Source organism: Patella vulgata, chromosome 3 (assembly GCF_932274485.2).
Source record: "Patella vulgata chromosome 3, xgPatVulg1.2, whole genome shotgun sequence".
Taxonomy (NCBI): domain Eukaryota; kingdom Metazoa; phylum Mollusca; class Gastropoda; family Patellidae; genus Patella; species Patella vulgata.
Genome location: NC_065881.2, coordinates 27737050 through 27762333, shown reverse-complemented (window position 1 = coordinate 27762333; position 25284 = coordinate 27737050). Strand labels below are relative to the sequence as shown.

Below are 25284 nucleotides of genomic sequence, written 5' to 3'. Positions count from 1 at the left end.
TAAATTGCTTACTTTAAAATGTGGAGATCACCTTTTGGGTTATGGTAAATAGCATTGAAAATGATCGAAAATCGCATTTTTTTCCAATTTGGTTGCTATGACAACCAAAATTGATAATATATGGCGGATTAGAAGTATATAATTTTAAAAATTCAAACTTTTTGACATGTTCACATAATTTCACTTACGCATCTCCATTCCTTCTTATTTTATTAATGTCCCAAAAACGACCCCAAAATAGGCAATTTGCTCCCACAAAAAAATGTTCAAAAGTGAACATATATCCTGCTCTTGAGAGAAGGCATATAAATATTTTTTTTTAAAATGCATAACAAACAGGTTCAATATTTCAGATATAACATGGACAGAACCATTTTTGATGAAAAAATTGACCAAAATCACTTTGACAAAATAGAATTTTTGAGAAAACCTATGTATTTTGGAGTTAATTGTTACAAAAATGTGAAAATCAAAAATAATTAGCCTTAAAGTTGTATTTCATGAATTTACATCTAAAGTTTTGATAGGTTTGCTATGAAATGAAATATGACATCGCAAAAAACACCAAAGATAGGTTGCCAGGCAACGAAACATACGCCCACAACAGCTAAATCGTCCGGGCAGTCAACAAGAGTTGTTGCATATTTTTACTTTTTTTGGTAATGAAACATCTATAATACACTAAAATCTGATTAAGAACAACAAATCATGAAGTAATTATCAGAAAACCATTAGCATTTGTTTTATAAAGTTCTGCCCCATGCTAACATTTTGTATACAAAACTTTTAATATCATGGATTTAGCTGTTCAAGACATAAAAATCCATTGAAAATCAATATACTTGTTCGTCTCAAGATCTTAAACTCTGTGTATCAATCTGAAGTCAATCGGATGATAACTTTAGCCTTTAGAGCGTCACAAAGTAATCAAGGGCCATAACTTTGGCAGTAATTATCGGAAATCATTGAGGATTCTTAAACACTGTGTATAAATATAAAGTCAATCAGATATTAACTTTGGCCTTTAGAGTGTCGACAAGATTTTTTGAAGTGATCAAGGGCCATAACTCTGGCAGTAATTATCGGAAATCATTGAAAATCAGTAGGATTCTTCGTCTCATGACCTTAAATACTGTATAAATTTAAAGTCAACCGGATATTAACTTCGGCCTGTAGAGCGTCCACAAGATTTTTTCAAATGGATCAAGGGCCATAACTCTGGCAGTAATTATCGGAAATCATTGAAAATCAATAGGATTCTTTGTCTCATGACCTTAAATACTGTATAAATTTAAAGTCAACCAGATATTAACTTCGGCCTATAGAGCGTCCACAAGATTTTTCAAAGTGATCAAGGGCCATAACTCTGGCAGTAATTATCGGAAATCGCTAAAAATCAATAGGCTTCTTCGTCTCATGACCTTAAACACTGTGCATAAATTTAAAGTCAATCAGATATTAACTTTAGCCTCTAGAGAGTCCACAAGATTTTTCAAATTGATCAAGGGCCATAACTCTTGGCAGTATTTATTGGAAATCACTGAAAATCAATAGGCTTCTTCATCTCATGACCTTTAACACTGTGTATAAATTTGAAGTCAATCGGATAATAACTTTGACCTCTAGAGCGTCCACAAGATTTTTTGAAGTGATCAAGGCCCATAACTCTGGCAGTAATTATCGGAAATCGGTGAAAATCAATAGGCTTCTTTGTCTCATGAACTTAAACACTGTGTATAAATTTGAAGTCAATCGGATATTAACTTTGACCTCTAGAGCGTCCACAAGATTTTTTGAAGTGATCAAGGGCCACAACTCTGGCAGTAATTATCGGAAATCGCTGAAAATCAATAGGCTTCTTCGTCTCATGACCTTAAACACTGTGTATAAATTTATAGTCAATCGGATATTAACTTTAGCCTCTAGAGCTTCCACAAGCAATTGTGGACGCCAGATCGACGGACGGGCGGACAGGGGCGACGACAATATACGACCACATTTCAATGTGGGCGTATAAAAAGGTATTTTATAATTACATATTGACAGCTTAATCACTCGCCAAGATACATTATCTGGGATGTGATTTACCGATTTCCAATTTTATAATTACCTGGGACGTGATTTACCGATTTTTGATTTATTTGTCATTGATGGAATAGGATAATGGATATAAGATAATGGATAATATATAATACTACGACCACGTTAAGGTGATCATCCATGGGTGTGCATTTTTTATATTCCCCTTTTTTATTCGTACTTCATAATGTAAATAATCAAAATTAACCAATCGGATAAACGGCTCGAGGGAAATTAAAAGGTGCATCTAATTTTTCAACGCCGGAGATATATTAATCGTGTGTTGATTTTTCAACGTATCTCAGGAAAGTAAACAGCTCGTCTAATAAGTAAAGGTCGTAGATAAGTAAACAGTGTGTTGATTTTTCAACGTATCTTGGGAAAGCAGACGGGCTTGTCTAATAAGTAAACGTAGATAAGTGAACGGGTCAGCCATTTTTAAATGCCTCTCGGAGAACTAAACCTGTCACCATTAAACTAACCCATTTATGTAAGTCTTAAACGATTTTTATCAATTATCGAACGATGTTTTGAAAGTAAACTCTATGCATACTTTCCAGCGCTAAAAACCCTGTTCTAAACGATACCTAATCCCTGATGTGATAACCATGGTAACCATAAGTCATATATAATGGATATATACATCTGCAATTTTACATTTCTGGTCACATTCATATTCAAGGTAAGCATGGTTTTTCACATGGTCTAAAGTAGGGTGACCTATGTACTCTACAGAAAAACAGTCCACCGCTGATAGTTCGAGACTACCACTGAAGCGTGCACATTCGCCGTGGCGAGACCAACTTTCTGACAGTATGATACTATAAATTGCCATGGCACGTGCAATTCTCTACAAATCTATCAACTATTACAGCCGTAAAAAAATTATTGTCGACGATTTTGAATAGGAGAGAAATTAAGCTTCTTGGTTATTACAGCAGATTTAGAAACTACGTTCGTTTCATTTTTTAAATCGCTTTATCATTAACTGTACCGTTAAGAACTATTCGTCCCCAGACAACTCATCCATGGATAATTAGTCCCCTAGGACTATTCGTTCCGTATGACTATTCGGCCCCGGTTTATTTGTCCCCGGTTTATTTGTCCCCAAAGACAATTCATCTCTGGACAATTCGTTCCCTAGGTCTCTACGTCCCTTAATTATGATTACCAGCGAATTCTAAAGAAATTGAAGTTGAAACCAACTGATGTCTGGTCTACATTGTTTTATCATACATAATAATGCATATTGATTATACATGTAAGTCAAGTGCAGTATTGACAATGGACAATACCCATAGTGAAGGGATAAATAAGCCAATTATTTGCAGTTTGGTTTTGTCTTCCTCTTCCCCCCGCCCCCCCCCCACCCCCCCAAAAAAAGAAAAATGAACAATTCTTTCCAAAGAATTAAATATTTTTGTTATTCCATTTACTGCGGCTTCTTTTGGCATGGAATATACAAGCATGCCCAATTGGATATTGTTTCAAATTATATTATCTCGATTGGTCGGAAACGTTAAGAACAATGAAGGAGTCAAATAGTGAATATTCGAGTGAACAAAAAAACGGTCAGTCATTTGTTTCATTAGCTCCGCCAAAATGTGTTAAAACTGAATGCTGATCCTGATTGTACATGTAAGCATCTAAGTGCAATTGAAATAAAGCAAGTTATTCTTTTAATCAAAAACAAGATAGGTTGCAGGCAACGAAACATGCCCACAGCAGCTAAACTGTCTGGGCATTCAACAAGAGTTGTCGCGATGAGATGAGATGAAATGGGGTTTAACATGCTACTGTTCTGCTCCTAGACTGGGCTAATGAAGACAGGCATACAGTGTGCTATGAGGGAAATTTTGCCCGAGCAGCGGCACTACGGCCTACTCTTATATCCAATTTCAACTGCCAAGGGATCTTTTATGTGCACGCCAATGTGTACATGGGACCTGACTAGACAGCTGTCCTTGTCAGGCCCTCCGTCCTGCATCACTGACAAGGGGGAATCCATGCTGGAAAATCTGGATGAACTTTCTCAGCCAATGCAGGGATCGAACACCCGACCTCCAGGCTAGCGAGCCAGCGTCTTACCCACGTGATCGCAAAAAAAAGAGTTGTCGCATATTTTTACTTTTTTTTAGTAATGAAACAAATACACTAACCAGCGGCTGCCAGGCAGGATACGTCACATTTTCGAGAGATGGATAGATAACAAGCTAACAAGAAAGTGATTTTTCCTACAATTAAGGGCCATAATTCAGGAAATTACAATTCGATATGCTCATATATCGAAAGGAACTGAGATCTTTGTGTTATAAACTTACATTTCAAGTTTTAACAAAATCGGATAAAAATTGTGACCTCTATAGGTTCCACAACCTTGATATACCATTTTCTTACGCTATTTGAGAACGAACGGCGGCCATTTTGTCTGTCAATTTTGGGCCGATTTTCATGAAATTCGAACTCAGTCATCCTTAGGGTGTAACGGTGATATAATAGAATAGTTTTTTAAATCGGATAAAAATTATGACTTCTATAGGGTCCACAAGCTAAAATTGAGATTTTTCGTACAATCAGGGGCCATAATTCAGGAAGTTACGGTCCGATATGCACGAATATCGAAAGGAACCGAGATCTTTGGGTTATAAACTTACATTTCAAGTTTCAACAAAATCGGATAAAAATTGTGACCCCTATAGGGTCCACAACCTTGATATACCATATTCTTACGCTATTTGGGAACGAACGGCGGGCATTTTGTCTGTCAATTTTGGGCCGATTTTCATGAAATTCGAACTCAGTTATCCTTAGGGTGTAACGGAGATATAATAGAACGGTTTTTTAAATCGGATAAAAATTATGACTTCTATAGGGTTCACAAGCTAAAAACGTGATTTTTCGTACAATCAGGGGCCATAATTCAGGAAGTTACTGTCCGATATGCGCAAATATCGAAAGGAACTGAGATCTTTGGGTTATAAACTTACATTTCAAGTTTCAACAAAATCGGATAAAAATTGTGACCTCTATAGGGTCCACAAGCTAAAAACGTGATTTTTCGAACAAACAGGGGCCATAATCCATGAAAATTCGATCCGATACATGCCAATATCGAAAGCAGCCGAGATCTTTTGGGGATAAACCTATATTTCAAATTTTGTCGAAATCGGATAAGAATTTTGACCTGTAGAGAGTCCACAAACAATTGTGGACAGACGGACGGACAAGGGCGACGGCATAATACGTCCACATGAAAATGTGGGCGTATAAAAACTGATTGAGAGTAACAACTCATAAAGTAATTTATCAGAAAATCATTAGAATTTGTTTGGTTTTTATAAAGTTCTGCCCTATACTAACGTTTAGTATAAGAAACATTTAATATCATGGATTTAGCTGTTCAAGTTATCAAAAGACCTTAAACTCTGTATCAATCTGAAGACCATAACTTTGGCAGTAATTATTGGAAATCGTTCATAATCAATAGGCTTCTTCGTCTCATGACCTTAAACACTGTGTATAAATTTAAAGTCAATCGGATATTATCTTTAGCCTCTAGTGCGTCCACAAAATTTTTTGAAGTGATTAAGGGCCATAACTCTGGCAATAATTATCAGAAATCGTTGAAAATCAAAAGGCTTCTTCGTCTCACAACCATAAACACTGTGTATAAATTTAACTTTAACTTCTAGTTAAGGCTAAATTGCTTGTGGACGCCGGACCGCCAGACCAACGGACGTGACGACAATATACGACCACATTTCAATGTGGGCGTATAAAAATTAATGGTGACAACTTGAAATGACCAAGTGACAAGAAATATTTCTACTTGTCACCGGAGACAAGTAAAATTTTACAAACAGTTCAACCCCTGCTATATAGTGTCCACACGGACGGACAATGGCATAATACGTCAACATGAAAATTTGGCCTTATAAAAATCAACAGACTTCCTCGTCTTATCTTGAACATTGTATAACTTTTGCCTCAAGGCATTGACCAAATAAACACCTACACCAAGTTTGAACGTTCTAGCTCAATTAGGAGAGTTCAAGCGCTGAAATAAGCGTCCGGACACGGACAATGTCCGGGCGAATTGACCCCTTTTGACAGGCCAAATTGCCTTTCGTCCGGACATAATTGTCCGACCGTGTTTTTGTAAAACATTAAGTCAAAAATATTCGAGTCGATCGCTATTTATTATTAGACTCGAAAGTCCAGAACCAAAAATATCAATGACCCGAGTCATAGTGAAAATGTTACTATTTATATCTCGGCCGCGTGCAGATAAAATCTTCAATAATTTTTAGAATCGACTCTTTTACGCTGGTTATATCAACGACCCGAGTCATAGTAAAAATATTACTATTTATACATGTATCTCTCTCGGCCGCGTGAAGATAAAATAATGAATAATATTGAGAATCGGCTCTTTTACACTGGTTATTCGAGTCTCGTAGCTAGCTTTGCGTTACTTTCGTATATGATTAGCTCTAAATCACACCTAACATGACATGTAATTATATAAATTATTAGTAATAAAAGTAATAATATTTTAAAATTAGTTTACAAGAAAATGTCCAAGTTGACTATGGATGTAATTAGGGACAGACTTTTTATACGAAAATATCTCACTTTGTTGGACACTTCCAATGTGAATGTAAATAGAAGAGCCGTGAAAATATGTCGAATAAAATAACTTCTTACTTTTCCCAACCCTCGGAAACGGATATCCCGGCTAGTGGGACCGTTCCAGAAAATTCAAAGACTGGTACTGTGTCTTATGTCTCTCATAAAGACACTTCTAAACGGGGGCCGTCGCCGTCACCAGTTCGAAAATTACAAACACGAACCGTAGAAAAGTGGATCAAAAATGACTTGGCAGATTCTGAACCATTTACGACAACTCAAGATGTCTATTCTTTAGTTAAATTTGAATCTTAATCAGAGTTTTTAGGATTTAGTCCCCAGCCCCACCAAAGAGATTAATGACATTATTATATGAACTATAAAGTTGTATTCCATATACATATAAAAACTTAAAACTCCAGGTTGTATGTGAGTCATCAATTTATTTTATTAATAAATGTATGTATAATAATATATATAAACATAGTAAATTTCAACAGTTTTTTGGTTTAATATACTTTATAAAGTATTTGTCAGGCTGAAAATCTGAAATGTCCGGCCGAAAATCAGTTCAGCCTGACATGATGTCAGGCTGAACCTTAGCAGTTATTTCAAGGCTTGGGAGAGTTATTGTGTTCCAAAGTCTCAGCCAATCAAATTGCTTACCGCTCTGCTTACCCTGAGCAGAAATTGCCCATTATCGAACTTAGTCAAGGTATTGATGTAATGAAACTATACACCCAGTTTCATCACACACTTCATTAGAACAAAAGTTATTGTGTCTAGGAGCATCAACCATCAAATTGCTTATCTCTGCTTACCCTAAGCAGAAAATGCTCATCTTCGAACTCCATCAAGGCATTCCCCTAATAAACACCCACACCAAGTTTGAACATTGTTGCTCAATTAGAAAGGGTTATTGTGTCCCAAAAAGTGTGACTGACGGACAGACGGACCCACAGACGGACAGACGGACAAACCCATTTTAATAGTCCCGTGCTTTCAACTAAAGGCGGGGGACAAAAAACCGAAAAGAAATATAGATCTGTATTTTAATCAGATTGGTGTCCTCGATAATAAATTTACTGTTTCTAACCTGAATCCTCTGAAAGTTTTGTCATTGCCATTAATACCGATTTGCAATCATCTTCATTGTCACCTACAGTCCTCAAGGTATCCAATAATCCTCGGGCAACCATTTGTCTAAAAATAACATTCATTTCAAACCAAATTTTCAAAATAATGCAAGAGGGTCATTCCATGTCGAAGTGGACCAGTGGTGGGAAACTGACCCCCGTCAAACAGCATTTGCTAGGCATATACACCCACATTTTGCAAGAGATGGATGGAGTTACAATTCAAAAACCATGTAAAGTTACGATTTTTGCAGTTAACTCATAATGTTGCATAAAGGTCAACCCATATGGACAAACAATTGTTTATATCAATATGAAGTATTGTTTGTCCATGTGCATAACATTACGTGTGTGACAAAATTTCAGAAACAATTTAATATCACTGTTGTAGGATTTAGATTTAGACTATTTTTTTTTTTTTCCATTTCACCGATGTGGTTACTTGTTGTATAGTTGAATTTTACTACATATGCTTGCATTCGTATTTCTTGTAGCATATAGCAGATCATGACTCATGCTGGCATTACACAATGGTTTCTTTGGGTTGTATTCCTGATTGTTTTCAAATCTGAGTGAAGTCTGTCACTACAGACCCGGGACTGTACAGTGCAGTGGACGCTTACGGCTAGCCCCCGGATCCATTATTTTTTTAATTGTTTGCTTGTTTGTGTTTTTCTGAGCATGATGTCTTGTTCGTGTATTTGTTTTTGTGTAAATTTTGTGTGGTGCAGCCCCCTGCACTTACTAATAGAAGGTTGGCACAGATGATTTCAGATTTCAGTCAGTGGTTGACATGTCAACATATGGAAGTTTTTAGATTCCCTGAAGAAACATTAAGATCTACAAGAAGTTACTATGGAACAGATAATAGCTGGAGACTGAAAAGAGCGTGTACTGGACATTATAAGTTCAACTTTCACCATGTGTTGGACTTTTTACGTGGTATTGCTCATAATATTCTAAAAACCATAATTTTTGTAACGCAAATGCCTAACCCCCATAAAAATTGGTAATGAAACAATTTTAAACAAATTAGGGCAATGATTGAAGTTATTGAGTAAAGCCTGCTTTTAGAATAAGTCATACTTGCTGCAAATGTTTTTTGAGATTGGATTAAAAAGTGTTTTTCAGTCAAGGTAAAATCATGATTTTTCGTACTTTCGGGGGACATAATTTAGGAATTTATGATGCGATATACACGATTATAGAAAAGAAACAAGATCTTTGGGTTATAAACATGCATTTCAAGTCATCAAAATCGGCAAAACATTGTGACCTACAGAGGGGTCCACAAGCTTTATATACCAGCGCCCACAATTTGCGTACAAAGGGCGCCCATATTTTCTGGCAGTTTTGGTCCAATTTTCACAAAATTCTAACTCAACCTTTATTACAGTGTAACGGTGATATTCAAACGGTGTTTTAAATCGGATAATAATTGTGACCTCTAGAGCAACCCCAAGCTAAAAATGCCATTTTTCGAACAATCAGGGGCCATAATTCAGGAAGTTACGATCCGATATGCACGAATATCGAAAGCAACCAAGATCTTTGGGTTATAAGCATGCATTTCAAGTTTCATCAAAATCAGAATAAAATTTGGTCCGATTTTTATGAAATTCGAACTCAACCATCCTTAGGGTATAACGGTGATATATTCAAACATTTTTTTTAGATTGGATAAGAATTACGATCGCTTTAGGGTCCACAAGCTAAAAGCGTGATTTTTCGTACAATCAGGGGCCATAATTCAGGAAGTCACGGGCCGATATGCGCGAATATCGAAAGGAATTGCGATCTTTGGGTTATAAACATGTCAGCCATTCCACGGTGACTCGCGTGACATTTCTACTCAACACAAATTTTTAAATAAATATGAATATCATGAAACCTAATAATCAGTTTCCATAAAAACTACAGTAGAATCTGCATTAAGCAGCCACCCAAATGAATTTTCACAACTGACCGCTCAACGGGAGTGGCCTCTTAATAAAATCTCGTTGCTTTTTGTGCTGACATAAATTAAATATTACGCTTGGATGCATTGGAAGCGGTAAATTTGGCCGTTGCTGAATCTTGCGCCGAACGAAAATTCTTTACTCAAATCTCGGACATAACTTAACGGGAGTGGCCTCTTAATAAAATCTCGTTGCTTTTTGTGCCGCATTGGAAGCGGTAAATTTGGCCGCAGCTGAATCTTGCGCCGGACGAAAATTCTTTACTCAAATCTCAAACATAACTTCTGTAAACTTTTCATTTTGTACCAACCTTCGATACTGTCTACCATTGTGATGCATTCGATAATATTTATCCATTTTTGTGAAGAAAATCGATGAATTCATTTTATTTTATCAAAAAAGCACATGAACAAAAAACATCGCTAATTTTATCACCTATTTACAGGGGGTGTAACTCTGTATGTAATATTATAGGAGGCGCTAAGAGAGATACTAGATGATCGTGACAAAACTCGGTACTTTTATTCAATCAGTATCAAATAATGTGTCGTTACGCGTGAAAACAATGATCAGGTTAGTCGTTTAATAAAACAAAAGATTAATTAACAGATAATCCCGGGTTGATTGTTATTTTTACGTTTCTTTTTACCTGATCAGTGGGGGTCCAGTTAATTAACTACTACTCAAGGGATTAGCGGGAGTGTTACCAAGAAAGAACAACAAGAAGGTATCATTCAACAATGGCCGTTGAATGGGCGATGTTTTGTTGAATTTATTAGTAAAATAGTGACCGCTGGCCGCGTTAGAGGAGTGACCGTTGAATAAAGAGATGAAACAGAATTTCTACGGGGGGAATTTATCGTGACCGCTTACAAGGAGATGTCGCTGAATAGGAGTGGCTGCTCATACAGATTCTACTGTAATCCCAAGTAAAGTTTTTGTGTTCTGTGTGTTACATGAGAAACACTTTAAATATTACTTTCTTGGGCAAAATTTTGTGCAATGTGATCATATTGAGTTGTGACTCGTGTGACATGCATTTGCAGCGCATTCATGGGCAATGATACTGACCCCCCATTTAGTAGAAAAGTAATTAGAATATAGAGGAATATGACTTATATGTATGTGAAGCTAAATTCTTGAGCCATAGCATCATTTTGTTACAATGTGGTGTTTTATTGTCAAGTTTTGTATGTGACTTGCGTGACATAAAAAGGTGACTTGCGTGACATAAAAAGGTGACTCGCGTGACAAGTAGAAAAAAAACTCTAATGTTTCAATATAATCAACTAATTTTTTTATTGTCTTTCATTGTCAAAACAAGAAATAATTTGCTCAAAAAAATTTCAATAAAAATTATAAATTCTTTACAGACATGATGCAAACAAGATCATTTATATTTTGCCAGGACTCCTCTGGATCTGTAGGCCAGGTATATAGATTATCTCCAACTCTTTGAAGGTATCGCAAAAGAACATCTTGACCATCACAGGCCTCGACAGGTAGCTTTTCTTCATACCTGTCGCTTCAGTAAATAACCCGTCACTCTCAATTATCAAACTCAAAGACTAATCACATCACACATATCCATACATGTAGGTACACACGCACGTGGTTAGGTCTTTGACGTACATTGCTCTATATAAATATCGTAATATGAAACCTTTTTTATTTCTTCGACATCGGATTGCCTAAAAGTTCTTCAAAGTCGGCGAATCTGCTATGGCTCCGTACTAAATTGAATACTTCACCGTTGAGTTGTAGAATTCAGATTTTAAAATATCTGTAATAAATTGAATATCAAAACACAAATCACACCTGTGCATGGCACCGTATTTACATCTACCACGTGCGAAGGACAGATAACGCCACCTGGGATTCCCTTCTCACATATCCGGACTATATTTACGCTGCAAATTATATTTATATATGAAATATTTTTCCGACCTGATTTTTTGATTTTGTCAAATTGTCTTATAAATTATTCATAGCCTTTATTTATGGAAATTGTTTAAAACTTTTAAAATGATTAAATACACCAAGCAACGAGCCGCATGCATTTCCATACCAACCACTACTATATTTACTGTGGTGTCATTACGGTAGAATCATTTCAGGTGACTTGGGGGTGCGTTTTAATTTATTTAGATATAATACTCCATAATGCTATAAACTAGTGTCAAGCAGATGAAAACAAGCGTAGATGGTGTGAAATTCATTGATATAAAATTGTCTACTCCCAAACTGTGTGAATAACTGTAGCCTACGACAGAGCGAAATGTAAACAGTGCAAATGGCGGCTTTTCGCGGTATTTCCGTGCTTAATTCTTGCATTTAGAAACAAATAATTAAATGTACGTGGTCAATTTACTGAACATTAAGTAAAATTTAGTCCACCTGTTTTATTTGCTACCTGTCAGACAAAAAAATCGCCTGTCGGCGACAAGTAGACAGACGAACATTTCGAGCCATGCCATCAACATCCAAAACATGCTCAATCTTAACAAACATATCCATTACTCTCAAATAGACATTTTAAATAAAATAATCCAATGAAAATGAAAAATTCACCTAAAAGTGAGATTCGAACCACGAACCGCATGACTTCCCCCGACCCACCCTCTCACCGAGTTGCTTGTCCCAGGGCCCCAAGGTCCATGTCGTGGGCCCTGTTCAGGGGGTTTGCCTAGGGCCTCTCTTATTCTAAAACCGGCCCTGAAGGTGCAGCTGAAGGTGCAGCTGACAGAGAGCTGTAGCTACCATACTACACTGTTCAATGTCACCCACTTCGACGCAATTAGGCTTCGTTGCTGTTAACATTTCTGTATTGTAGAAATCAGTGGATGTGTCCCAAAATGAATAGTGGAAACATTTTCTGAAATTAAACATTTTGTAGCCATTTTCGGTAACTTGTTTGAAAATGAAATCATAAAGAGACAATATAACAAATATGTTAAAGGGGCAATACGACAATACCAAATGTACAATAAATACAAATACACACTTATATAGAGTACAACATGGTACAAATAATGGCTATGGATATGATGAAAACGTATAAAAGTCAAAAATTTTATTTCTCTAATTAAATTCGCAAAAAAATGTATCACAAAAGCTTTTTTTTAGCACTTTTCAATATATTTTAAGTATGTTGCATTCCGGTCATTTTTTTTACACCTATGGATACTATGTGCTTAGCACTTCAAATCCATCCAAAGAAATTCTACTTGCGACCATGAAAGAAAAAGTTACAGTGTATCTTTTTCTGCACTATAAGGACAATGTGAATATGGTACCCTAAAACAAGTCCACACAAAATTAGTATGTACTGATTTTTATTTTTCAAATGAGTGCTGGGGTAGAAGTTGACCACCCGCTTTATCAGACAGGGTCAAAATTAGAAGGTTGCTATTCCACCATAGAATGCAGTCTGTGCTTAAAAAAGGTGATAAATACACATGTGAAAACCGCAATTTTACCCATAAAATGAATAATTCCTGTACAGTCCTTTAGAGCGACATCAGACTGTAACCACTTCAGCATGTTACCTCTTGCCCCTAGGGGGTGTCATACCATAAGTTTGATCAAAAACTTCCGACCCCCCATCTCAACACTTTTTGCGATTTTTGCATGGTCACCTTTGAAGCAGCCTGCATGCAGTAAAAAAGAGAACAAGCCAACAGTGAGGCTGATGTCCCCCGCCGAAATAGGAAAATAATTAGAGGACACATATAAATTTATCACAAATAAGCGGAACGGACAGACAGACAAACAGACAGACGGACGAACCCATTTTAATAGTTCCCTGCTTTCTTCGAAAGGCGGGGGACAATCAAAGTAGGAGAGTTATTGTTTTCCAAAGTCTCGACCAATCAAATTGCGTATCGCTCTGCTTACCCTGAGCAGAAAATGCTCATTATCAAACTTAGTCAAGGTATTACTGTAATGAAACTATACACCAAGTTTCATCAATCTCACTTAATTAGAACTAAAGTTATCGTGTCCCAAAGCATCAACCAATCAAATTGCTTATCTCTGCTTACCCTAAGCGGAAAATGCTCATCTTCGAACTCCATCAAGGCATTGACCTAATCAACACATACACCAAGTTTGAACATTCTAGCTCAATTAGGAAGAGAGTTATCGTGCCCCAAAGTATCAACCAATCAAATTGCTTATCTCTGCTTACCCTAAGCGGAAAATGCTCATCTTCGAACTCCATCAAGGCATTGACCTAATAAACACATACTCCAAGTTTGAACATTCTAGCTCAATTAGGAAGAGAGTTATTGTGTCCCAAAAAGTGTGACGGACAGACAGACGGACGGACGGACGGACGGACGGCCGGACAGACAGACAGACAGACAGACAGACGGACGAACCCATTTTAATAGTCCCCTGCTTTCTTCGAAAGGCGGGGGACAAAAACACATTATGTGTTAAATGAAATTTTGATGTGGTATTGCTGAACGTATTGAACGATATTTGTGGTGTACCTGAACCGCCCTTGGTCTTGCAACTTCAGGTCATTCGGATCCGGATAAAACTCTTTTGAAAACGATCTGTACTTATCAATACTCTCACTTTTGGTGAGTGCGACAGATGTCCGTATTATCCGATCCTTTTCTCACTCTAGGTCCCACAAAGTCTTGGGAGTTTTCGTGATAGGTCTGTAAAATTGTGTTTGTCGTTTTATTGAAAGTTACGACATTTGCCTTTCCCTGAACGTTTGATATAATTACTCTATCGCCCAGCAATTCGAGCAGACATCTTTTCAAGTACACGGTACTGTACGGTGGTTGACACAACTCCATCTCTTTGCATAAATCTGTGATCTGCTCGACGTCAAATTTGGCTGGTGGCTGTTTACCCATGCGAAAATTGACCTTACATACTTGATGGTAAACAGCATCAGCCGCATTTAAATCATTACCAGCAGCAGCGATTCTTCTCAGACCGACCGTCGCCCAACGGTCCTTGCACTTGTCACAACTTGTGAGGATAGTTGCTTGAAAGTCGAAAGTCCGAACAGGGATAAAAGTTTCTTTTTTTTCCCCCCGAACTCACCTATCTGATATTTTCAGCCCACAGAAGAAACAATTGCTATCGCACATTCACCTTCTCTTTTTTGTTTAGTTCTTTCTATCTCCTTGTTCGTAAAATCACGTTAACATCGCTCATGCACTACAGTCCCAGATGTCAAATCGATGTTTAGCCCTCGATTGAGACTGGCATCCTTCACAGTATGTGCACCAGCAGCCTGCAATTTAATGGCTTCTATACCATTCCCAAGAGATTCCTTACAAATAGGGCACGTGTCCATCTTTACTGTGGCGGAAAACATGGCGGAAAAATGAAAATGAATCGACGTCAAATAGGCCTTTAATACATTTACGTGCTCTAAAACACACTAGTTGCGGGATATTTTGCTCTGAAAATTTCTATATTCCGCCTGAGCCGACTTTGGGTACAGTTCCTACCAAATATTTGGGACCAAAATCGTGGAAACGCAGCGAAAAAAATCTCTCCCAATTCTCTTAGATTTCGCGGTGAAATTGAAGGAGTTGTAATATAGTAATGCTGCCGTGAAAACATGTACATGTATAATGTATAGGCTGGTTTGAATATCAACAAAATCCCGGGAAAACGTTTACCGGCATTCTGTAATCCATCAATTATTGGCTGCTATCAAATCCAACCTTTAAATTATATACGATGAGATTTTCATATTACTTCATTACTCGCAGCTTCAGTTAATCTAAATCAACCATCCATACAGCACAGTGCCATAAATCACTCCACAGTGCGCTGAACGTTAAGTCACGTGGTCAGAAACGTGGGAAAAGATTGGGACTATATTCTTACGCTGTATTATTCGGCGAAAAGTATTTAGCAAATCTTGACTGTCACCGGTATATGATACTAATGTATTATGACGCATTAAAACTATATGGGTGGGAGGGGGTATACACTGTGAATGTCACAAAAGTGACAGCGCCATGTATTTGTTATTTTACAAATTATGTGTACATATAACACTGTACATTTACATGCATTCAACCAAGGAATATTCTTACGGGATTTTGGTAGCCGTAGAAAAATCTCCGCTGTGACTATCTACTTTATGTGGCCCAATTCATTTCGTGGACCCCGATAATGAATAAAGCCATTTCACAGACACAGACGTGTACATAACATGCACATGTCATATTTATACAATGTCCACGAGTGTGTTAATTCTCTCCTTCACTCCGTTATAATTTACGTATTTTGAGTACACTCTCTGAATGATTCCATTCTTTTGTACGAATCTATGACGACTCGGACAAACTGATAGACCACTCGGACGAAACAAAAATACTACTCGGTCGGACCATCATAATAAAGTGTTGTTTTAATAAGTTAATAATTGTGTTTTAATATGACAACTCAAATCAATAATAAAGTTTGTTTTAATAAATTGATAATTTTGTTTTAATATGCATCCGTTTTCTTTGAAATTATAAAGTGTTATGTACTTATGCCAGTGATGGGATTTTGCCTGTATATTACGGACATGTCCAACGCTATTTTCCGAACGTCCTAAATTGTCCGACCAGGAATATGCCCAATCGGACATCAAGACATAATATTCAAAATTCCAAAATTAATATAATGTACTGAGTGTATAACTACCACTCAACCCGATTATCGTTGATAATAGGCTGAATTGATTAGGTAATCAGGCCTTCACGTCTAAAAAAATCATGGGGAGCTAAAAAAAAAAGCTCTCCTTGGTTTGGAAAAAAAACTGAAAATCACTCTCCTGGAATTAAGGACATGATGACACATGTAATCATATGTAATGTTTATTTGAAGAATAAAACACTATATTGCTATTATTTTGTTTCTTTTTTATTTTGACTAGAAACTTTAATTAAACATAAGTCTTCCATGCTTTCATGTCAATATTGCAATGCTCTAAAGGTAACTTAAAGTGTTCATAGCACCAATTTATGGCTTTTAGTTCTTGATCTGTATCTTGCCAATTAGCATGGTCTATCCAAAACATATTTGAAAAATATTTTGGTTTGTGAAAATAAAACGCTCATTGATACAATTAACAATGAAATCAATAACAGAGTCAGATGAAAAAAATTTAGCATTCTTGATGTCCTTCATTCCAGTTAATTTAATAGTCGTAGTACCATCATCTTTTCTGTGATTGTTTTTCAAACTATCTACACTCGGAAAGTACTCATTACCTGAAAATATATAGATCGATTTATATTTATTTACAACAGTGTGAGTATGCGTTTTACGATATTGAAACTGAATAATATAAATGATGTTTCATGCACATCTTTTAAATAAAATTTACCCTTTTTCTTCAAGGTTAAACAGTTACATGAATACAAAATGAATGCAAAGTTATTTATCAGTACTGAATTACTTTTATCATATTTTCAATAAGAACTGATAAATTATTTAAAAAATAATATAAAAACCCTACTACTAACCGAAGGTGGATAGAGTTGAAATAAGTTTGAAATCACTCAGGTCTGAAATGTTTTTATCTTTACATGAATCATCTTTCAATTTTTCCAAAACGCTTTGGCCTTAAAACATTTTGTAGTTTTAATTAGATCTTCCATTGTGAGACCCAAAATTATCCAATTGTTTAAAAGTACATTTAAACATCTGAGTTGGTGGCTTATAAATCCTGTACCGTGTACCTTTGGGAATTTTAGTACCCTAACATTATACACTTGTCCCATTTTCTTAAAATGTCTAACAAGTTTTCCCGATTTTTTAAGTCTTTCACAGCCAATTCCAGTCTGTGAAGAACACAGTGGATATCAATTAACCACTCTCTATTATCATCTTTTATTTGTTTTATTAAACCGCTCTTTGCGCCAGTGTTCACGGCTGCACCTTCACTTGTAAACGAGACTAAATTTTTGTCATAATCTTATCTATGAGCAGCTTGGTCTGAAAAATATTGTCTATACAAAGTTTAAGGTTATCAGAATTAGCATCACCAAATTCGTCCACATTTTGGAGTGCCGCACACAGAAATGTAGGAAAACCTTTATGGACCACCTTTACAAAAGCTAATTCCTTCTCGCTTCCAGTTTTTCACGCTTGTGAACCATCAGTTAACAAAGTGAAACTGATGAATTTATGATGTCAGCCACTTTCTCACGGACTGCATTTGCAATAGTTTGTACAAATTCTCTTGCCCGGTTTGAATTGTCATATCTAGAAATTAGTTGTGCACCACTATTTATCATCAGTGACTAAAGATTTAAAATGGCTTAAGGGGAGGCCATCCACAGCAAGCGTGTAAGCGGCACTCAATAGTTTTTTTAACCATCTTTTGATATATTGTTCATTGCATTTGATTAGTAGGTTGGCGTGGAATGTTCTTGTTAGAACCAGGGTTGACATTAATACCACTTTCTGCTGACCCATCATCATTATTATCAACAGCAGTTGAACTTGAAGTTGTTTGTTGACGGTCCCCACCTCGGCCACACAAATTTTCGTATTCGGTAGCTGCTGAAGACAAGAGTCTAAATACATTATGCTTTGTCACGTATTCTGTGCCACAAATGTATTTTTGTATATCTGCCCTGGCTTGGCCCCGAATCTTCGCATCCTTTATGATGTTCATTCCATGCTTTGCACATAACTTGCACCAGATTTTAGATATGGATCCGTTAGCATCGCAATTGCTATATCCTATTTGTTTACCAGTGTTCCAACTTTTGAAAGTTTTCAGTGTTCCAACTTTTGAAAGTTTTCAGTGTTCCAACTTTTGAAAGTTTTCAGTGTTCCAACTTTTGAAAGTTTTCAATGACACACAATGTTTAGTCCCTTTCACCGGTGGCATAGATGCAAATATAGAGCATTTAATATTCAAAACAGCGAAGAACTTTGAAAACATCTATTCAATTAAAAAACGGCACTTATCAAAGGCCATGCGAGCATGATGGAGAAAAAGCTCTTGGTCTGGGCGGAAGTAACTGTTGTCATGACGAAGCTGTCGTCTTCATAGCCAAGACCAAACATTTACTTCGATTTCTTAGCCTTTAAAATGCGTGGATAATCGAGAATAGATTGTGTGAATGATTATAATACCGAATTGCTGATTGGACGTGTATGTGTAGATTTATAAATATTGATCAATGAAATTACTCGGTACGGAGCTATTTAATGGGAAGCGTTTCAGACGTAAACATGAATGACACGCGCCGAGTCGACCGATGTTTTGTCAATTTCTATGGAAATAAAATACGCAGCTGGGGAGAGCGATTATGAAGGACCGAGGAGAGCAATAAAAAAAACGCACCTGGATTGGGATTTAGGTGAGCGATGGAGTGCGAGAGCGATAGTGCGCCTCAAAACGTGAAGGCCTGGGTAATTAAGGGATCAACATATTTATCGTTTTATACCGTCTATACACCTACCTTGATTAACTACTTAATATGCCTTGATTGGCCGACTTATTTCTTTGTCGGACAATTCATCAATTCAATCCGGAACAGAAGCCATTGCTTCTCCTTTGTCGGACTATATGTCAATCAAATAAACTGAATCTACGTGATTAACCCGTGATTTCTCCATTGTCTCACGTTTTAATCTCCTTGATGTCGGCCGTAGACATTAGTCATATGTCACATATCCTAATAGTATATAACACCCCAAATCAATATATACATTGTGTCCGATAACTTGTCTGTGATATTTCTTTAGTGAAAGCCGAAGTTAAATAAAGCTATTTCACACACACGCAAAATGAAAGTAGAAATCTCGCGAGATACGTGGAATTAAGAGGTATAAACATGCCGAATCTAATACGTCTGATGGCATATTGTCGGAGTTATGATCATATTTTTTTAAATAAATAAACACGCTAAGAAATGTTGACGAATATTTCGATTGGAATAACGTAAGTAGTTACGGTAATTGTTTTAGACAATAGCGCGTGCTTAGAGTCATATGGGATTATTTAGCAGTTACTACGGTTTACGGCCAAATAAATTTTGGAATGTCATTTTTTTACCTTCCGTATATAAATCGAAACGGACTATAAGGTGAATGCCGGATTTGCTGAAAAATGTATCAACTTATGACCCGAAAAATACGGTAATTTGGGGGGAATTTGAAACCGGTATGGATGGGCAGTAGTCGGCACGCTTTCATTCTATGGTATTACGATGTCATGTAATTTTGTAGGAATATTATTAACATAATTTTGAATACCGTACGGGAATTAAATATGAAAAATAATGAGGTGCACCTATTTTTTTTATTTCGTATGAGTTTGAATATTTTGTTGACACGTGATTCTTAATTGTGGTTTGAAAACGCCTGATTAAATAACGATAAGAGTTATGTCCCTTTATTTTTTGGGAAGAAAATGTTAGACAACTAAAACTTTGAAATCCCATCACTGACTTACGCTTAGTATTTTTTCATCATGAAGCACATCAAAGAAAATCAGTTAAAACAACAGCGAATATTTTCTACGGCTGAGCAAAATCCTGTAAGAATATTCCTTGGTTGAATGCATGTAAATGTACAGTATTAAATGTATATGTATACATAATTTGTAAAATAACAAATACATGGCGCTGTCACTTTTGTGACCTTCACAGTATACCCCCTCCCATCCATATCGTTTTAATGGGTCAATACATTATTATATACCGGTGACAGTCAAGACTTGCTAAATACTTTTCGCCGAATAACACAGCGTAAGAATAGTCCCAATCTTTACCCGCGTTTCTGACCACGTGACTGACCATTAAAGGACAATATTGGTGTCAGTCATAATTACATATGTGATAGAACTGGTTAAATACATTCCAAATATAATTTTAACACAGAGATCAGTGCTATGGGAGACTTGTAACAAGCACGTGAAGAAACGGGAAGTGATGCCAAACATGACAAACACGAGTTATCCTTCTATATAACAGACTGAAATAACAAGCGGTAACAGACAAACGATCGAATTTCATTTCACTGATAATTCCGTTGAAGTTGAAAAGTTATTATATGGGTGATTTATGGCACTGTGCTGTATGGATGGTTGATTTAGAATTAGATTAACTGAAGGTGCGAGTAATGAAGCAATGTGAAAAAGCTCATCCTATTTAATCTAAAGTTTGGATTTGATAGCAGCCAATAATTGATGGATTACATCTAAGTTGTAGACAAAGATGAAATGATACGTTTAAAAAATTGTAAGTTGTTCATTGTTTGCATACATTTTGACCCACGTTATGCATGTATACAGTGCGTTAGAAAAAGAATCCTACCCTAACATACCTTGTATTCAACTGAAATAAATTACTTTTTTTTTTCAACATGCTTAAAAATCAGGATAATTTTAGCACTCAAGCGATTCACAGTGTTCCACAGCAAAATACTGTAATACACCGCTAAACACCCTATTTCGCGGTGATTTGGCTAGCTGGGGTTTCGCTAGCGATTCTCCAAGATTCTGCAATGGAACAGGGAGTTTTTCCGACCATGTTCGGCGATTATAGTCCCAAACTCCAGCAGCGTAGTGTATGATGTCTGATATATGGGCTCTATTTCAGTATCGCACCTCTACCAGTTCCCATGATCATAGAGACTTGAAATTTTCAGGGGGTATTCATGGGGCCTAGCCATGACCTCACACCAAATTTAGACTCGAAAAACAAGACAGGGTTAGGGTTAGTCCTGTCTACATCTTGAGACTATGACGAAATCTACAGGTTCTAGCCCTTACCCTAACCCTTATCCTAACCCACAATCCACATATGACGTCGAGCCTAAATATTCAAACAAAATGGCGTCAAAATCGGATAAACTTATCTCTTATAGAAGCTATACTAAGGTAAAATAAAAAGTTATTGACCGATTCGGCTGAAATTTGGTGTGAGGTCATTGCTAGCCCACCTGAACATCCCCTGAAAATTTCAAGTCTCTACGACCCCGGGAACTGGTAGAGGTGCGATACTGAAATAGAGCCGATATATGTATGATCTAACCCAGCTGTAATGGTTTCTTTTGCAATTTGTTTGGGGTAAAAAAACTATCCTTCCCCAACTAACTGGGCTATTTCGTCTCACAAGCTTAAACACTGTGTATAAATCTGAAGTCAATCGGATATTAACTTTGACCTCTAAAGCATCCACAAGATATTTAAAGGTGATCAACTTCAAGGGCCTTAACTCTAGCAGTAATTATCGGATATCGTTGAAAATAGGCTTCTTCGTCTCATGACCTTAAACAATGTGTATAAATTTAAAGTCAGATATTAACTAGCCTCTAGATCATCCACAAGATTTTTCAAAGTGATCAAGGGCCATAAGTAATTATCGGAAATCATTAAAAGTCACTGGGCTTTATCGTCTCACAGTTAACACCGTGTACAAATTTAAAGTCAATCAGATGAATTTAAGCCTCTAGAGAGCCCACAATATATTTCAAAGTGATCAAGGACCAGAACTTGGCAGTAATTATCGGATATTGTTGAAAATCAATAGATTTTGTCTCATGACCTTAAACACTGTATAAATTTAAAGTCAATCGGATAATAACTTTAGCCCCTAGAGCGTCCACAAGATATTTTGAAGTAATCAAGGGCCATAACTCTGGCAGTAATTATCGGAAATCACTGAAACTCAATTAAGGACTCTTCGAGTCATGACCTTTTAAAACACTGTATGGAAGGACGGGGGTGACAACAATATACGACCACATTTCAAAAATCAAGTTATTTCCCCTGAACAATTAATTAATTATGCATTGTCCTTGTTGTAAAGGACCGCAAAAATTAGCGGTGAGGAGGTTGTATCTTAGTGTATTTGTTTTTAGTTTTAGCGTGTTTTGAATGATAGGACAGTGAGTTTTTGACACAAAACATTCTGTTAATTTCATTTTATTGAAGCTCCTTTATTTTTTTATCATGAGTATTGATATCAAGAAATAAATATCAATATTTTCCTGTTGTCGCCGATGATCGTCTATATCGATATTTTTTGCCAGCCCTAGTGGCAGGATGACTTTATAATAATATGTCCACAATAAAATATGTGCTTATAAAAATGAAGCCATGATTTACATTCCTACCTGTTAAAAATGTTATCACTTTCTAGATATTTCTCAAGTCTTTGGAGTGGACCAAGACTATCATCTTCATCCCCATATCCATCATCAAATCCATATCCTGAAGAGACATCACTTCAATTAAAAGATTTTCATGTGATTGAATTCACAGACAACAAACCAACAATGAGGCAAGAATCTAGCACCCCAATCCCCAAACAAACAGATTACACATTTAAACATTGCACCGTGAAAGTGCTTATTTATTGCCCTTTCCGACAAGACGGTTACATTCCCTTGATAACTTTTGTCGTTGCAGCGTTCACAAGATTCAACAAAGTGGAACAAGGGCCATAACTCTAGCTGTAATTAACGGAAATTTGCGTAAACTCAATAGGCTTGATTGTTTTACTAATTTAAAAGATTGGTTGCCAGGCAACGAAACATACACCCACAGCAGCTAAATCGTCCGGGCAGTCAATAAGAGTTGTCGCATCTTTTTACTTTTTTCGGTAATGAAACATTCATAATACACTAAAATCTGATTAAGAGCAACAACTCACGCAGTAATTATCAGAAAACTATTAAAATTTGTTTGGTTTTTATAAAGTTCTGCCCCATGCTAACGTTTTGTATGCAAAGCTTTTAATATCATGGATTTAACTGTTCAAGTCATAAAAATTCATTGAAAATCAATATACTTGTTCGTCTCAAGATCTTAAACTCTGTATCAATCTGAAGTCAATCGGATGATAATTTTAGCCTTTAGAGCGTCACAAGATTTTGCAAAGTGATCAAGGGCCATAATTCTGCCAGTAATTATCGGAAATCGTTGAAAATCACTAGGCTTCCTCGTCTCATGACCTCAAACACTGTGTATCAATCTGGGCGTATAAAAATACATATAAATTTCATACAGATCGGATGATAACTGTTGTCATTAGAGCGTTCACAAAATTCAACAAAGTGAAACAAGGGCCATAACTCTAGAAATTGCTGAAATTCAATAGGTTCTTTGTTTACTAATTTAAATGATGCATATATATTTCATACAGATTGGTTGATAACTTTTGTCGTTAGAGCATTCACAAGGGGCAACAAAGTGAAACAAGGGCCATAACTCCAGATAAATTAACAGAAGTTCTTGAAATTAAATAGGCTTCTTCATCTCACTAATGCAAACCAGTTCACAAGAAATTGTGGACGATGGACAGACAGACGGACGGGGGCGACGGCAATATACGACCACATTTCAATGTTGGCGTATAAAAATGTATAGGAGACAGTCACTAAATTTCAGAAAGTTGTACCACGTAGTTATAACAAAACACTATAAAACATGTCCATGGGGTCCACGGAGACCCCACGTGAACCGACAAGGGTTAAACACTGTGTATAAATTTCAAGTCAATCGGATATTAACTTTAGGAATCTTCGGCTCATGACCTCAAACACTGCATATAAATTTAAACTCAATCGGATATTAACTTTAGCCTTTAGATCATCCACAAGATTTTTCAAAGTGATCAAGGGCCACAACTCGGGTAGTAATTATTGGAAATCGCTGAAAATCAATAGAATTCTTCATCTCATGACCTTAAACACCGTGTATAAATTTCAAGTCAATCTGATATTATCTTTAGCCTCTAGAGCATCCACAAGATATTTTGAAATGATCAAGGGCCATAACTCTGGCAATAATTATTGGAAATTGCTGAAAATCAAAAGGCTTCTTCGTCTCAGGACCTTAAACACTTTGTATAAATTTAAGTCAATCGAATATTAACTTTAGCCTCTAGAGCGACCACAAGATTTTTCGAGGTGATCAAGGGCCATAACTCTGGTAGTAATTATCGGAAATCACTGAAAATCAATAGGATTCTTCGTCTCATGACCTTAAACACTGTGTATAAATTTAAAGTCAATCGGATATTAACTTTAGCCTCTAGAATGTACACAAGATTTTTCAAAGAGATCAAGGGCCATAACTCTGGCAGTAATTATCGGTAATCGCTGAAAATCAATAGAATTCTTTGTCTCATGGCTTTTACGTTTGACGTATTTCCGGTGTCTTATTTTTAGCCTGGCCTTTTTCAACACAGGTCTTAACATGGTAAATGCTATTGAAAAATGTTTTTTTCCTCTTTTTCTCTTAATACAAAGATAGGTTGCCAGGCAACGAAACACACGCCCACAGCAGCTAAATCGTCCGGGCAGTCAACAAGAGTTGTCGCATATTTTTACTTTTTTCGTTAATGAAACAATTATAATACACTAAAATCTGATTTAGAGCAACAACTCAGAAAACCATTAGAATTTGTTTTTTATAAAGTTCTGCCCCATGGTAACGTTTTGTATACAAAACTTTTAATATCATGGATATAGCTGTTCCA

At 36.4% G+C, this 25284-nt stretch overlaps 1 protein-coding gene across 10 annotated transcripts in view; it reads right to left on the bottom strand.

Moving 5' to 3' along the window:
* LOC126816919 (serine/threonine-protein phosphatase 4 regulatory subunit 1-like) overlaps positions 1-25284 on the bottom strand; it is a 383736-nt gene that overhangs the window by 326045 nt on the left and 32407 nt on the right. For all 10 annotated transcript variants that reach the window (XM_056099411.1, XM_056099412.1, XM_056099416.1 and 7 more), the window contains exons 3-4: positions 22916-23012; positions 7805-7911 (exon numbers count right to left, since the gene is read on the bottom strand). In XM_056099411.1, the coding sequence (XP_055955386.1) occupies positions 7805-7911; positions 22916-23012 (204 nt within the window). The remainder of the gene's footprint in view (positions 1-7804; positions 7912-22915; positions 23013-25284) is intronic.